The sequence below is a fragment of the Chaetodon trifascialis genome, chromosome 12, assembly GCF_039877785.1.
Source record: "Chaetodon trifascialis isolate fChaTrf1 chromosome 12, fChaTrf1.hap1, whole genome shotgun sequence".
Taxonomy (NCBI): Eukaryota; Metazoa; Chordata; class Actinopteri; order Chaetodontiformes; family Chaetodontidae; genus Chaetodon; species Chaetodon trifascialis.
The window spans coordinates 27,990,467-28,004,815 of record NC_092067.1 but is presented as its reverse complement, the minus strand read 5'-3'; the positions used below and the strand labels follow the sequence as shown (position 1 = coordinate 28,004,815).

Here is a 14,349-nt window from a genome sequence, read left to right as displayed (position 1 = left end):
TATAATAATACCAAAAGCCCATAAACAGACAAACACTGTGGTTCAACCAAAAAGTCTTAAAGGTGCTCAGGCACACAATGTCCATGATGCTTTCAGAGGAATCCAGTAACAACAGCTTACAATGACACACAGCAGCAGGTCAACACTGTTTTACACTGTCAAAATATTACACAGATAGAAATACTAAGCTGATGAATACTGTTCCAATAAAGTAGAAAAAATAAATAATAAATTAAATTCATAAAACAGCTCTGAACTACATATTGATTTTAAAAAATCTGTCCGTGTGATAAAACCTTCAGGCCAGGAGAATGAAAAAAAAATGATGAAACGGAATACGTAAAATACTTTATTTCATTATATGGCTTGATCATTATTCAATAACTTTAATTATCAAAGTCAAAATAATTTGACTTACCATAACTATTGTTTTATTTGTTTTTCCTAATTCGTTGAAAGATGTTATTATTAAGATTGATTATTAAGTCCAAATATCATATTAGACCTGTTACATGACAGTATTAGGGCCACTGTGAAACTTAACAGTGGACTTACACTCATGCATTATGAGTTCTTCATTATGATTTTTATTTTGCCATTTCCAATGCATCATGTATGTATTTTCCTGGTGAGACACTTTTAAGATGAAGAACTGTGCAAAACAATTGGAAATATACTTTTATATTTAATTAGTGTGAAGTGTTAATGACATATTACTAAAAGACTGATGTAAACCTTCAGAGCAAAGGAGTTAGAACAGGATGTAAACTAATTGTCTCATACTTCAATCCTTCCGTACAGCTTTTACTGATATGTGGACGAAATATTATTAGATTGTATATTGTATATATGTAGGCAAAACCTTCTACATTCATCCTGATAAGGGACTGTCCGAAAAGTATGACTTATGTCACTAAGTCTAAATTTTGACTCAAAATTAAATTAAAATTTAGAATTAAATTCAGTCCACTAATGTAAATAAAACAAAATGTTGAGTCATCCATAATTTTGGCCTAAAATCTGAAATATTGACTCAGTATCTCATATTTTTGATTACTCTGTACTTATCTATTTGCATGATTCCTAATTTCACTAATTTTTAAAAATGTGGATTTCCATATCAAGACATGGGTCAACACATTGGTCTACATTAGTCCATGATCATCCAACTCCTGTTAAGTTCTTAGAGAAAGCCCAAGTTTACTTATTTAGCTTGTTACTGAACTGATTATTAGACTTGTTTATCTTGTTTATCAAACTGCTCATTAAATTCATCATTTAATACATTAAACTCTGAATTTATTCGTTCTGACAAACAGAGCACCAGAGCTGAGTGATTTTCTGTCCAAAAAGAGACAATACAGAGTCTGAGAATTGAAGAGCCTCAGAGAGGGAAATAAAGCACTTGCTGGCAGTTGAGATGGAATGGCTGTGAAAGAGTAAAGTTGTAGAAACAAGGAATCTAATTCCAGTAAAGGCAGAGTGGTGAGAGCATGAGAGCTCAGAAATCCAAAGATCCACAGAAAAGGATACTGATCCAGAAATGTCTGTTACCTGTGAAAAAAAGAAGTGATAAACATTTTTATGAAAACTGATCACTAAATTGTTAATTCAGGGTTTCAACACCCTACATTCTAAACTACACTGACATCAGAAAGCATGACTCGTAAAAGTTAAGGATGGATAAAGAGGTCCAAAAGATTTGTTCTTTTCTTTTTTTACTGTACATTTTTAATGTTGTGGTTGCTGCATTTGATGACATGGCTGTGGTTTTGTGGTGGTTGTGGTTGATGGTCTGGTTGTTGTGGTAGCTGAGCGGGAGGATGTGGCTCTTGTGTTATGGTTGCTGACATGGCTGTTGTTTTATGGTTGTTGTGCTTGTTGACATGGCTGTTTAATGGTTGTTGTAGTTGATGTGGCTGTTGTTTTATGGTCGTTGACATGGCTGCTTTATGGTTGTTGTAGTTGATGCGGTTGTTGTGGTTGAAGGTGTGGCTGCTAGGTTGTGGTTGTGACTCACCTTTAGCTTACTTGCTCTGGCTCTGACGGGGTTGTTGTTGCTGTGGATGCTGTGGCTGCTGCCGGGGGGAGTGATGACGTGGACTGGACGTCGCCCCCCCTCCTCGGATGGTTGGCCTGACAACTGGAGAGGAGGACGGGTGCTGATGGTGCTGATGTCCAGCTCTGATTGGCTTTGCTACACAGAGACAGGTGACATGTGAATCAGCTGTTGGCATCTTCAAACATGAGCCGACACAGAGGATCAGATCAAGTCACAGGGTGAATTCTTGAACTTCCTTCAGCACCACCATTAGGACAGAAATTTGAAACTAAAACCTAATAAGCAGATTGTCCTGAAAATTTCTGATTTAAGGCCTATTCCTCTGTCAACTGTCATGCAACCTCACCTCAGGACAAACCCTCATGCTGGTAAGAAGATTTGACTTCTCCGTATATTTAGTCTGTTTTTGTGGGCTGTAATAAACATTTCCTCACCTATCTGAGCAGAGTGTACTCTCCTGGTGACATTCTTGGACCGGACAGCCTCTTTAATGCGGTCCACTTCCTGTTGATAGCGTTTGCGGTCCCTCATGGCCGACTCTTTGGCGTCTCTCAGAGCGGCCTCCAGTGCTTTCACTCGCTCTGCAGTGGCTCGCAGACGCTTCTCCAGCTTGGGCAGCTCACAGCGAAGGTCAGCGTTGTCCCGCACCAGCTGGAGAACACAAAGGGTTCAATTTAATGGGGAAAAGTCTCTGAGACACAACCTTTACATAATACAGATCAGACATATAGAATCCATGAGGAAAGTTATGGTGGGGAAAGAAAAGTGATGTATACCACAAAAACATCCAAAAAAGCTGTTCCAAATCAGTTGTCAAAAGTATACGATTGATAGATCAATGGACAGACCACAAAGGCCACGGTGTGTACTCACTGGTATGCAGGTGCAAGAAAGAGATTGAGATTGTTTATATCGCGTCTGTGTCGAGAACATAAAATTTACATCAGGCGTCCTTGGATTGACTGAACTGTGCAGGCCATAACAGATGGACAGAAGCTCCTGTCTGATGTAGGCTCAGATGACTTAACAACACTATGTGCACAGATGGGGCTGCTATCAACGTCATGTACATCATTTTTACCAAAACAAGTGCACTGCACACATCTTCAAGAACTTGGTGAAATTAGCAGACTGTAAGATTCCTTGAAGTGAGATGTTTAATTGCTCCATTGTCTAGCTGCTGCAGTTCTCTTTACACAAAGATGGAGCAAAAAATGACATGCTGCCATGCTGAAGAAGTTGTGTGAAGTGAATGGAATCTTCTGTAAAAAACTGGGGATGTTTCACAATGTCAGATGGCCTGCATTAAGGCATGACACACTGTTGGGAATAGTAACTAAGGGTTAGGGTTAATAAAAACTAAAACTATTGTCAGTCATTCAAATGCAACTGGCTCCAGGTGATGACAGTGACCTGCAGCAGATCTGCACTGAGCATTTGCGTTTTCTGGCCAACATGCTTGGCACTGGAAACATTTTGAAGACCACATTCATTACAAAGACAAGGACAAAGCCATCTTGGCCTAAGACTTAGACTTTTACTTTATTGATCCCAATTTGGGAAATGATTTTGTTGCAGCAGCAGTTCAAACATACACATAAAAAGAAAATATACACAATAAAGAAGAGTATGGATGAGTAATGACAACTAAGAGAAAATGATGTTCTTAAAAAATATAACTAAGCATGTAAACATGGAGTAACAGTACTTCTTATAATATAGCTAATTATATAAAGATAGAATAATATGGCTAAATATAACTAAATACATAAACAAGAATAACAGGAATTGTTAAAAATACAACTAAGTTTAACTAAATATATAGTTATAGAATATGCTCTATAATAGCTTCTTTTCCATGACAATGGTGGTCGAGGCTCATAGGTATTTTGAGCTATCTGTCATGACAAAATGACAAACAAAAAGCATTTTCTCTTTTTAAAAATTATTTTAAATGATGATAAATCTGCCACTGTTATCACTGCAAACTTTATATGTGAAGTGGACAGAAAGTTTGACGGATTACCAAGACTAACTAGTGTTGGAGGGTCTTAGTGAACAGGTGTGAATGGCTTCCTGTGGTGTCATCACTGACCTGTTTGTGGACCTTGCTGAGCTGCTCCAGGTTATTTTCTAAGAAAATGATCCTCTGTCTTTGAGCCAGACTGCCACCAGCCTCGTCGCAGTCGTTCTCTGGACTCTGTTTATTGAAGAAACAAGAAAACCTCGGTCCTGATGATCAGGTTTATCACTGAACACACAGACTGACATCCATGCAAATCTCACGCTCACAATAAAACAAAATGATCCTTTAAACACACAGGATGAAGGCCGAGTAAGATGAGCATCAGCAGAATTGCAACCCATTGTTTCAAATGTAGGACACACCACCGTCATATTTCCCAGCAGCAACACAAATTCACTCTGTAGAAAAGCAGTAATTATCATAGTCACCACTGTCTCTGCACTAACACCTGGACAGGTGAGGAGACACATGCATGAAAACAGTTATTTTTTTAGACTGACTAATTGCGTGATGCAGAGGAAGAGCACATGATGTCTTTGCTGTCTCACGTCTACGAAAGCCAGCTCAGATTATCTCACTGACAGTTTTAATCACTCACAGTTTTAATTTTATTAAGAAAAATCTGTTGAGCAGTAGCTGTAAACACATTAATATCACATAATCTATTGCAACACTAAGGCCTAAAAAAAATTACAGAATTAAATCAACACCTCTCTGAAAAAGGCAAAGGCGTTTTTCTTGAATTTTTTTCATTGCATGGATTGAACTGAACTTTTATTGAGAAATGTAAATATTACATAAATAATTGCACCTCTCCTCCAATCACTTATCAGACTATTGTTCCTGATATTCAAAGAATCCACAGCTCCCCTTTGCTTCTTGTCACGCTTAATTAGCATCAGCAGCTACAACATCAAGTCTGCAAGCTAACTTTACAAGCCACAGAGCAAGTTACTTGTTAAGTATAATTTAATTAATAATAATTTTAAATAGGGCTGCACGGTGGCGCAGCAGGTAGTGCGCGTGCCTCACAGCAAGAAGGTCGCTGGTTCGATCCCTGGGCGGGGCCTTTCTGTGTGAAGTTTGCATGTTGTTCCCGTGCATGCGTGGTTCCCTCCGGCTTCCTCCCACAGACCAGAAACATGCTCATTAGGCTGATTGATGACTCTAAATTGCCCCGAGGTGTGAGTGTGAGCGTGAATGGTTGTCTGTCTCTATTTGTTGCCCTGCGATCGACTGGCGGCCGGTCCAGGTTGTACCCCGCCTCTCGCCCGTTGACAGCTGGGATAGGCTCCAGCCCCCCCGATAGGCAGTACAGAAAATGGATGGATGGATAATTTTAAATATACTGACCAAACTTCTTTGAAGGTTGTGCCCTGTGTTAAATTTAATGGAAGTTGAATTCTATTATTTAATATAAATACTGTTTACAGACTGGAATTTCTGACTGCAATGGTACCATGAAGGCATCAGTACAGATACTGCAATACTTCAAGGTATGGGACAAATGGGGCAAAAAAGGACTGGGTGTGTTTTCCTGTGTTGACAATATGTGAGCAGTTAATTAAACACTGTTGGATATTCAGACTTTCCAGCAGACATTACATATTGTTCCTGATAGCCCTATGCTGAAAATAATCTGCTGCATCTTCTTTTCATGACTAAGAAGACTAAAATGTCGAGAGTTTTACCCAACTAAAAATAAAAATGTTGAAGTTGAATAAATGTGACTAAAACTGTAAACATTTACTTTTGATCTCAGGACTAAGACTTAAAACAGTAGACAAAATTAATACTACTGAAAATATCAAAAACTAAACTCTTACCTATTGTGAAAATTCTGGAGTCTCTATCTGGTTAACAGTCAACTGTGCTGCCACAGCAGTTAGGGTTTAGACCACAACACAGACCTCAATCTTAGACTTTCCAATTGTCTTAAATGATCTCAGAAACAGCACTGTGCTGCACTATGTGTTCACCTTTCCGTACTGCTGACCAACACATTTTACAAAACTAATGGGGGCTGTCTCGGTTCGGATGATGTGGACTGGTCTTCGTGGTCATTTAACTTTAAGCTTTCACTGATTCTGTGATGTTTGATGGAAACAGACTCTGGTTGTTGTCTGGTCGTCTGGTTGATGATAAATTGAAACACGCTTTTTGCTGGAGAGATAATCAATAAATTAGCTGCCGTATGGACTGATCAAACAAACATTCTGGTGGTTTTCTTACATGATGAACTCGAGCACCAATGTCCTGGATGAAGACTTTGCGAAGGTTGTTCAGCATCTGAAGCTCTTTGGCCTGTTGGGTGAAACATAAGTCAGCTGATGTGTCACTGCTAAAGATAAAGATCACACATGAAAGGAAAAAAAAATAATCCACTTACCACAGTCTCCTCCAAACCCTTCAGGTCCTCTTTGGCTTGTTCTCTCTTCTCATTAAGGAACCTGAATCACACAGAGTCTGAGGTTAATTAAAAAAAGTCCGACAATATCAGCATCATTATCATTATACTGTAACAATGAAGAAAATCTGAATGTGGATTTAATAAAATTATCAGACAGATGAAGAGAATCTATGGCTGCCCACTAAAGTTTCTAATGTAAATGAGTTGACAAATTTCCATAAAAATGTAGCTCAAATTTTGTGACTTTACTTGGTTGATGGAGATGCCATTAAGCCATTGCAGAAGAGGAGGACACAATGAGATGACATCATTAAGAGAGCACCAGTCAAAGGTCAAATGATTTAAAACCATGTGGAAAACATGAAGGAAATCCCACATTTCTGATTTATCCAATCACCAACTTTTACCTTTCAGCCAGGAAAAACTTTTTTTCAAGATATTTTGACTTTTTTAATTCACAGTTTCCACTCAGCATTTCAATGCAAATAAAAACAAGTTCAAACACACCAACTGTTTTTTTTAGAATGGGAAATGTAGGATGTTTGCGTGAAAGCAGCAGAGGTACCTGTTGAGTCTATGGTGAGCACAAAGGGACAAACTTACAGCAGTTTCTGGAGTTTCTGGTCTTTGTTGTGATCCTCAGCTCTCAGTTTGTCAAAGTCTGACTGAAGCTTCCTGTTCTCCAGCTGCAGCACCTGATTCACACTAAAAAAAACCCAAAACTTATTCATACAGCACATTCATTTATGCTCCATTACTGCCACCACATTTCTACAGCTGCACCCTCAAAATGCTTGGAAGTAATAAAAATTCAGATAGAAAAACTGAACTACAATATCTCTACTTTTGTGAATCAAAACTAAAAAAAATCAAATAACTAATTTGTGAAAATACTAATAATCATAATGCCATCCTAAATTTAACTGTCACACACACACACACACACACACACACACACACACACACACACACACACACACACACACACACTTACGTTTAATGAATAAAGAGATAACATTATTCCCAGTGATGACCAAAAACTACACAGAGCAGCTGCAAACAAAGCTTCAGTCATTGATCAACACTCAATAACGTACTCTTTGAGTTGGTCAACGTTTCTCTGCCTCTGCTCAATCTCGTCTCGAAGGCGACTCAGCTGTTTGTGATGAACCTCTCTGTGGTTCTCCATCTGTTCCTCCAGAGTCCTCTACAAAACACACAGCAGGTACGTTTCAGCTCGCTTCAGTTTTCTAATGCTTAAGTTGTCCAACCTGCTTCAGTTACATACAGCTTACATACATATTTTATTTATAGGGTTAGGGTTCAGTTTACAAATATTAGGTAGATCATTCATGTAAATTAGAAACAAAATTTGAGCCCTGAGGAATACCAGATTTAATACATTGACTATTTTTATGCAACTTGTTTACAATAAGAAACATACAGGTTTTCATACAAGTTTTTTACTTTTGTATTTTCACAAGAACTTGGGTCTTACAAGTACACTGACGTGTAATTTGAGAAATTGAGAACACGACTGGATGATTTTTACCTTCATCTCCACTGCATCCTTCAGTCTGCTCATGTGTTCCTTCTCTTTGTCCATCACCATCACCTCATGCATTTGACCTGGACACACACACACACACACACACACACACACACACACACACACACACACACACACACATATACCAGTTTCTATTCTAAGATGTTTTGTAACAATGATTTTATGTCAGAACAAACTGAGAGTCTCTTATCTCGAGTCTGTTGAACTGTGTTTGATGTTAACAGACAGCTGCCAGCCAGTCAGAGAGCAGTGCCTCCTGTTACCAATGTGATATTGTCTCACCTTGAGCATGGAGTTTGGCCATCTCCTCCATCAGAGCATCCTGACTCTCCTCCAGCTTCCTCTTCTTCTGCTCCACCTTCTGCAGGTCTTCTGTCAAAGACGTAATCTTCGCCTGGAGCTTCAAAATCAGAGGATGGTTATTTAACATTAATATATTAATAATGTTGTGAACAGCCTCAGTCACCTGCTATTGTAAAATTCTGTCTTTACTTTTTATGCCATTTTTGTTGGTTTTATGTGTCCAAATAACAAAACTATGTCTTTGCTATTAATGTTACCAAAGAAGGGTTTGGTTGTAGCTCATTTAGATACATGCAGCCTCAGGAACAAGGTTCATGAGATTGCCAGAAACTGCCCCAAAGACAACATTCATGTTTTACTTAGTCAGAAACACATCTGGATGATACTTAGGAGACAGGTTATAAAGAACAGAAAGGGACAAATATGGTGGTCGAGTTACATTTTATGTTCATGAGCATATTCCAGTTGTGTTATGGAAAGATATTATGAGCACTGACATTGTAATAATATGGCTACAGATTCATCATCCATACTATAAGCCTACTCTGATTGGTTGTTACAGGTCACCCAGTTCTAAACAGGACTATCTGGATAGAATAAATGAAACTCTAAATATAGAGACAAGTGAAGTAAAAATATTTTCCTTTTTGGTTATCCAACTATTGAGTGGTTTTCTAAAAAAAAATCATTCATTGAGATTAAAATCTGTTTTACAAGAGTGACCTGGCCAAGAAGGCAGCATAGACTCAGTTACAAGAACAATACATTACAATTCACACACACTCAGTTTGCATTCACTACAAATAAGCGAAACAGTTTCAACAAAAATGCAACAACTGATTATCAGAAAGACAACACATCAATAAAGCATATAGCAGAAGAACTAATACAGCGCTTAAAATGGGACAAGTGTACAAATAATGAAGGGGCTACTAAAAACAGACACAACGGCCAAGACTGCCATTTTCACGATCTTTTAAAATTGATTTAGATTCTCCCAAGGTGACCAGGCAGTTTCAGGTCCTTTTGGACGTTGTTCCAAGAATTGGGAGCAGCATATTGAAAAGCCTTTTCATCCGGTGTTGATCATACTTTCACTTTTCAACATACATGAGTTGTGCTCACAGGCAGTATCAATGGCAGTGGGATGCAGTGACCACACAAATTATTTTAGAAAAGGTGTCAAGGAAGTTGAGATCTCGAGTCCCCTGTCACACTTAACATCGCAGACAGGGGGGACGAGATTTAATCAAGGACTGCTACTGACTGCTGCATTGTTTTTGTTTTGAAACTACATGGTTCAGTCATTCACTGTCAAAGACAATTCATGCACATGCACATGTTTAGCTGGCTGCTTTTATTTTATGAAGGAAGGAAAGTAAAAGCACTTTAAGTTACAAAACGCATTTTATATGAATAAAAAATGCTGTACACAAATGTATTAATAACAGGCATAAAGGGTAACTAGGAACTAAGGAAACTAGTTGGGGCTGTGCTCTTGGATTTCACTGCAGTATTTGATGTCATTGGCCAGTGCTCTAACGGCCAAGCTCAAACATTTTGGTTTTTCATCTTCAGCTTTTGTCCAGATGAAGAGTTATCCGTCTGGCAGAGCACAGCCAGTGTTAGGTGGAGGCTGAAATAAAATTCAGTAATAACCCTAAAATTTGATAAAACCAGACTTAAAGAAACCTTTTATTCCTTTAATGTACTGATAATAGTAATAATAATAGTAACAACAACTTCTGACACACACACACACACACACACACACACACACACACACACACACACACACACAAAACACTACTGCTACTACCAATAAGAATAATATTTCATATTTTATCTTTCACCATGATATTAATTAATGTGCATCAGTTGATTGTAAAACTTCAAGGCGCTGTAATGGATTATCTGCAAGGTTTAACAATACTGTTCTCATTAAAGTTGAATTCAGGGATAAAATCATGATCATCATCATTTGATACATTTTAAGGATTTTAAACCCCACTCAGGGTTCGACATTAACCATTGCCCATTGACCCCTGGCCACAAAAAGTTAATAAGGGGTGGCTGTGTCTCAGGAGGTAAAGTGGTCGTCTGCCAGGGGGTCAGTGGTTCAATTCCTGACCTCGGCAGTCCTCGTATCTTTGGGCAAGATGCTGAACCCCAAGAGCTGCCCCTGATGCTGTGCCATCGGTGTGTGAATTCATCTGTATGTAGCTTTGGATAAGAGTGTCTGCCAAATGACTAATTGTAATTGTATTCTGGGGCCACCAAATATCCCCTGTAGATGGCCCCCTTTGTTCAAGTTTTATCAGGTTTCTCTTCAGAATGAGACTGCCTGTCTCAAACATTACTTGTGTAAATCTTTTAAGTTTTAGAAGTTTCTTCCCACAAAGCATCACCCTGATGAACAGTTAGCAGTCATAGAGTGTCGCTAACTGACACCAAAACATCCTGGAGTGGACATTTATCATCCAATACTGAACAGTTTTGAGCAACAAACCCTGAGCATTGTACATTTCATTGTATATATTGGTTATTGCCTGATCATTCTTTGTACATATTGTTTATTCTATTGCACTACTTAACCTGTTGTTAAGTCTTGTTTAAAAATACACTGATATATTATCGTCCATTCATTTTGTCCAATAAGGTAAACACCTGAATTTCTCATTTCAACCATGTAATCTGTTACCTGTGAGACAAGCAGCTGACAGGTGCTGAGCTCCTTCTCATTGGCCTCCATCCTGCAGCTGTTCTCTGTCAGGTTGACCTCCAGTTGTTTGCTGCGGTTCACAAGAGATTTTACCTCCGACTTCATCTTGCTGACATAGAGACGAGCTGTGGTGAACTCCTCCTCCATAACTCCACTCGCCTCTGTCATCTGAAGAAAGAGGCATGCTAATTTGACACTAAGACTACAAGGGTTATTAAAAGCTGCATTAGCATGATGTCCTCATGCCTCGTAACTGTGCGTAAACCAAGTCTCCGTGGTAGAGCAGTCAATGCTCTGACAGAGGTGCTTTGGTAAAACTGATTGGTGACAAAATAAGCTACGATAACTTCCTACCTTTTGGAGGAAGGGCTCAGCTGTGTCAGGATGTATTGATCAATGACGGGAATTCACATGTCAAACTTCACTAAAATTGAGCTTGGCACAAAAATGTTCCAATGTTTACGAGTTCTAGCTTTTGAAATGTAACTATATTCTGCTGTACTTTAACATATTTGATTAAAACTAAAATATCTCTGGGTTTTGGACCATCACGTCAACAAAAAGCAAATCTGAACGTGTGAATTTGGACTCTGAGAAGTGATGATGGGTATTTTTCATTGATTAATTAATTAATTCCCAATTTTATTTAATGTAATTTAATCAATCAATAATGAAAACAATTGTCAATATATAGCATAGACATGTAAAATGAGCATTAGTGGTAGAGTATCATGATGGAAATGTGACATGAAAAGTAGAGATTCAGTCTTACAGCTTTGAGATCAGTGGTACCGAGGACGCTGCCGATGTCACTGAGATCTCTGAGAAGCAGACTGAGGATCTCTGCTGACCTCTTCTTATGATGAGAACTGATCTCCTGCAGAGTGGACAACTCCCGTTGAACTGCTTCCAGACTCACCTGGAAACAAAGGACAAGAATAATATAATTTCTACAAAAAATACACATTTCAGGCATAAAAGAGAATCCTATCATTGCACTGTCCAACCATCCCAACATTGGCACTCAGCGCTCTGACAAGGTTGTAAAATGTAAATATATTTATTTGGTACCTGTTCATTGGGCATCAACCTGCCATTTTATTATGCGTTGTGGAAAAAATAGAAGTGAAGCATAAATGAATGCTTCAGGTTGTGGCTACACCTGTGAGACATAACTGAGGACCAAGTGTGTACAGAGCCCGTGCAGAGATTAAAATGAGAGCAAATCTGTTTGGATGCGAGTAGGAAAATTAGTCCGATCCTACTGAGAAGCAATAGCATTATCATTACAAACCATAATATGACTGCAATATACTTCTGCAGTTTTTGTGAATGAAATATAAAAGCAGTGTCCTCTTCACCTTCTACACATCACACTTCAGACACAACACTGACAGTTGTCACATCCAGAGGTTCTCCGATGATACAGCCATCATTGGATACGTTTCACAGGGGAACAAACTGGAATACAGGGAGGTCATAACCAACTTTGTCAGCTGGTGTGGACTGAACCATCTGCACATAAACGTCAGCAAAACAAAGGAGATGGTGACTGATTTCCAAAAGGGGGTATCACAGTCTACACCAGTGAACATCTAGGCCTTGGACATTGAGATTGTGGGGGATTGCTGGGGCTGTGGAAGCTCTGAGAGGGACAGGAAAAGACTGACCAAACTGGTCAGGAGAGCTGGCTCTGTCCTGGACTGCCCTGTGGACACCATCGAGGTGGTGGGTGAGAGGATGATGTTAGCAGAGCTGACTTCAATCGTGGACAACCCATCCCACCCCCTGCATGAGACGGTGGGGACCCTAAGCAGCACCTTTAGCAGCAGACTGCTGCCACTAAGAAGGAACACCACTGCAGGTCCTTCATTCCAACTGCAGTCAGACTGTGATTCTATGTCTTCATCATCATGCCATTACATCTCATGCAATATCCAGTACATTACATTTTTTTCTTCAATATTACATTTGTATCTTCTTGTATCAAGTCTATGCATATACATGTTTTTTTTCTATATACTGGTACATATTTTTTAAACCATTGCGCAATAGTGAAAAACACTGTACTTGAACCGTGTGCAAGTCTAAACCCATGTGCATTTCTCCATTGTTTATTTTTTCCATTAGCATTAATATTTTATATATATTGATTTTTTTTCATTTTCTATTTTGTATTTCATTCCTTTCTATATCTTTTATACTTCTGGCACTACTGCTGCTGCTGGTAACACCCAAATTTTCCCTATGGGAGATTAATAAAGTGTTATCTTAATCAGTACTTAGCATTGCTCCACAGACACAGTAATACTGTGAAGTAACTTACAAACCCAATTACAAAATAGCTGTGACATTGGGTAAAACATAAAAACAATGCAAATTCAATTGAATGTGGTACATGGGCAAGATGATAAAACTGATAAACTACTGTACAACTCCTACCATTCTGACTCTTGTTTCTTGTGGACTCACAGTTTTGTGTGAAAGCTCCTCATTCAGCTGTTCATTGCAGAAATTCTTGTTTTCCACCTCCTGGCTCTTGTGGTCGTAGTTGACGGCAAGCTCCTCCAGGGCCTGCAGCACCTCCTTCACCTCCTCTTTGGCCGAGTCACTGTCTCTCTGCAGTCGTGATAGCTCCTCCTGCAAACGCTCATAGTCCTGCCGGCTCGACACCAGCAGCTGGATGGACACATTATGAAGAGGTGAAAGGATGATGCTACACTGACACAAGGTTAGATACACAGTACAGTGGAAGTCTACACAGCAGAGGCTGTAATGTTCAGGTGAGACTCACCTCATCCTGATCAATCAGCTGCTGTTTGAGTTTCTCGGCTGTCTGACTGTGCTGGTTGATCTCATCATCCTGAATCATAAGTTAACAGATTATTCAAAATGGTCTGAGCTTGTATGGGAAAAGCTCACCCTCTAGTCCAGTTTTCTAGTACAGGTGAGACTCACCTTGTCATCCAGCTGATGGTACAGGTTGGTGATGAGCGTTTCGTACTGTGTTTTCTCTTCATCTAACAGGGGGGCGGGAGGTTGGGCCAAGCTGTCAATCACTGCTGTTGTCTCACTGCTGCTGCTGCTCTTCTTGTTTCTGCTGCTCAGCTGCTCCTCCACAGGTACAGACTCACCTGAAGAAGTTAAGGCTTAACTTAATGCAAAATTTTCCTTGACGAATACGATGGACATTAACTGGTTTTGATTTCCTCTGGAACTGAAAGACAACTATTAGCAGCCGATTTGTTAGCTCCAA

General features: G+C 39.2%; 1 protein-coding gene across 1 annotated transcript in view; it reads right to left on the bottom strand.

Annotated features, from left to right (window-relative positions):
- Positions 1-334: 334 nt before the first annotated feature.
- The window catches only part of LOC139340267 (kinesin heavy chain-like), a 29,030-nt gene continuing 15,015 nt past the window's right edge, over positions 335-14,349 (bottom strand). Inside the window, exons 12-26 of the mRNA XM_070976016.1 lie at positions 14,052-14,227; positions 13,888-13,956; positions 13,566-13,772; positions 11,866-12,012; positions 11,073-11,261; positions 8,351-8,468; positions 8,051-8,127; positions 7,596-7,705; positions 7,102-7,203; positions 6,478-6,538; positions 6,321-6,392; positions 4,158-4,262; positions 2,497-2,713; positions 2,021-2,197; positions 335-1,554 (exon numbers count right to left, since the gene is read on the bottom strand). Coding sequence (XP_070832117.1) covers positions 2,028-2,197; positions 2,497-2,713; positions 4,158-4,262; positions 6,321-6,392; positions 6,478-6,538; positions 7,102-7,203; positions 7,596-7,705; positions 8,051-8,127; positions 8,351-8,468; positions 11,073-11,261; positions 11,866-12,012; positions 13,566-13,772; positions 13,888-13,956; positions 14,052-14,227 — 1,820 coding nt within the window. The 3' untranslated portion in view covers positions 335-1,554; positions 2,021-2,027. The remainder of the gene's footprint in view (positions 1,555-2,020; positions 2,198-2,496; positions 2,714-4,157; positions 4,263-6,320; positions 6,393-6,477; positions 6,539-7,101; positions 7,204-7,595; positions 7,706-8,050; positions 8,128-8,350; positions 8,469-11,072; positions 11,262-11,865; positions 12,013-13,565; positions 13,773-13,887; positions 13,957-14,051; positions 14,228-14,349) is intronic.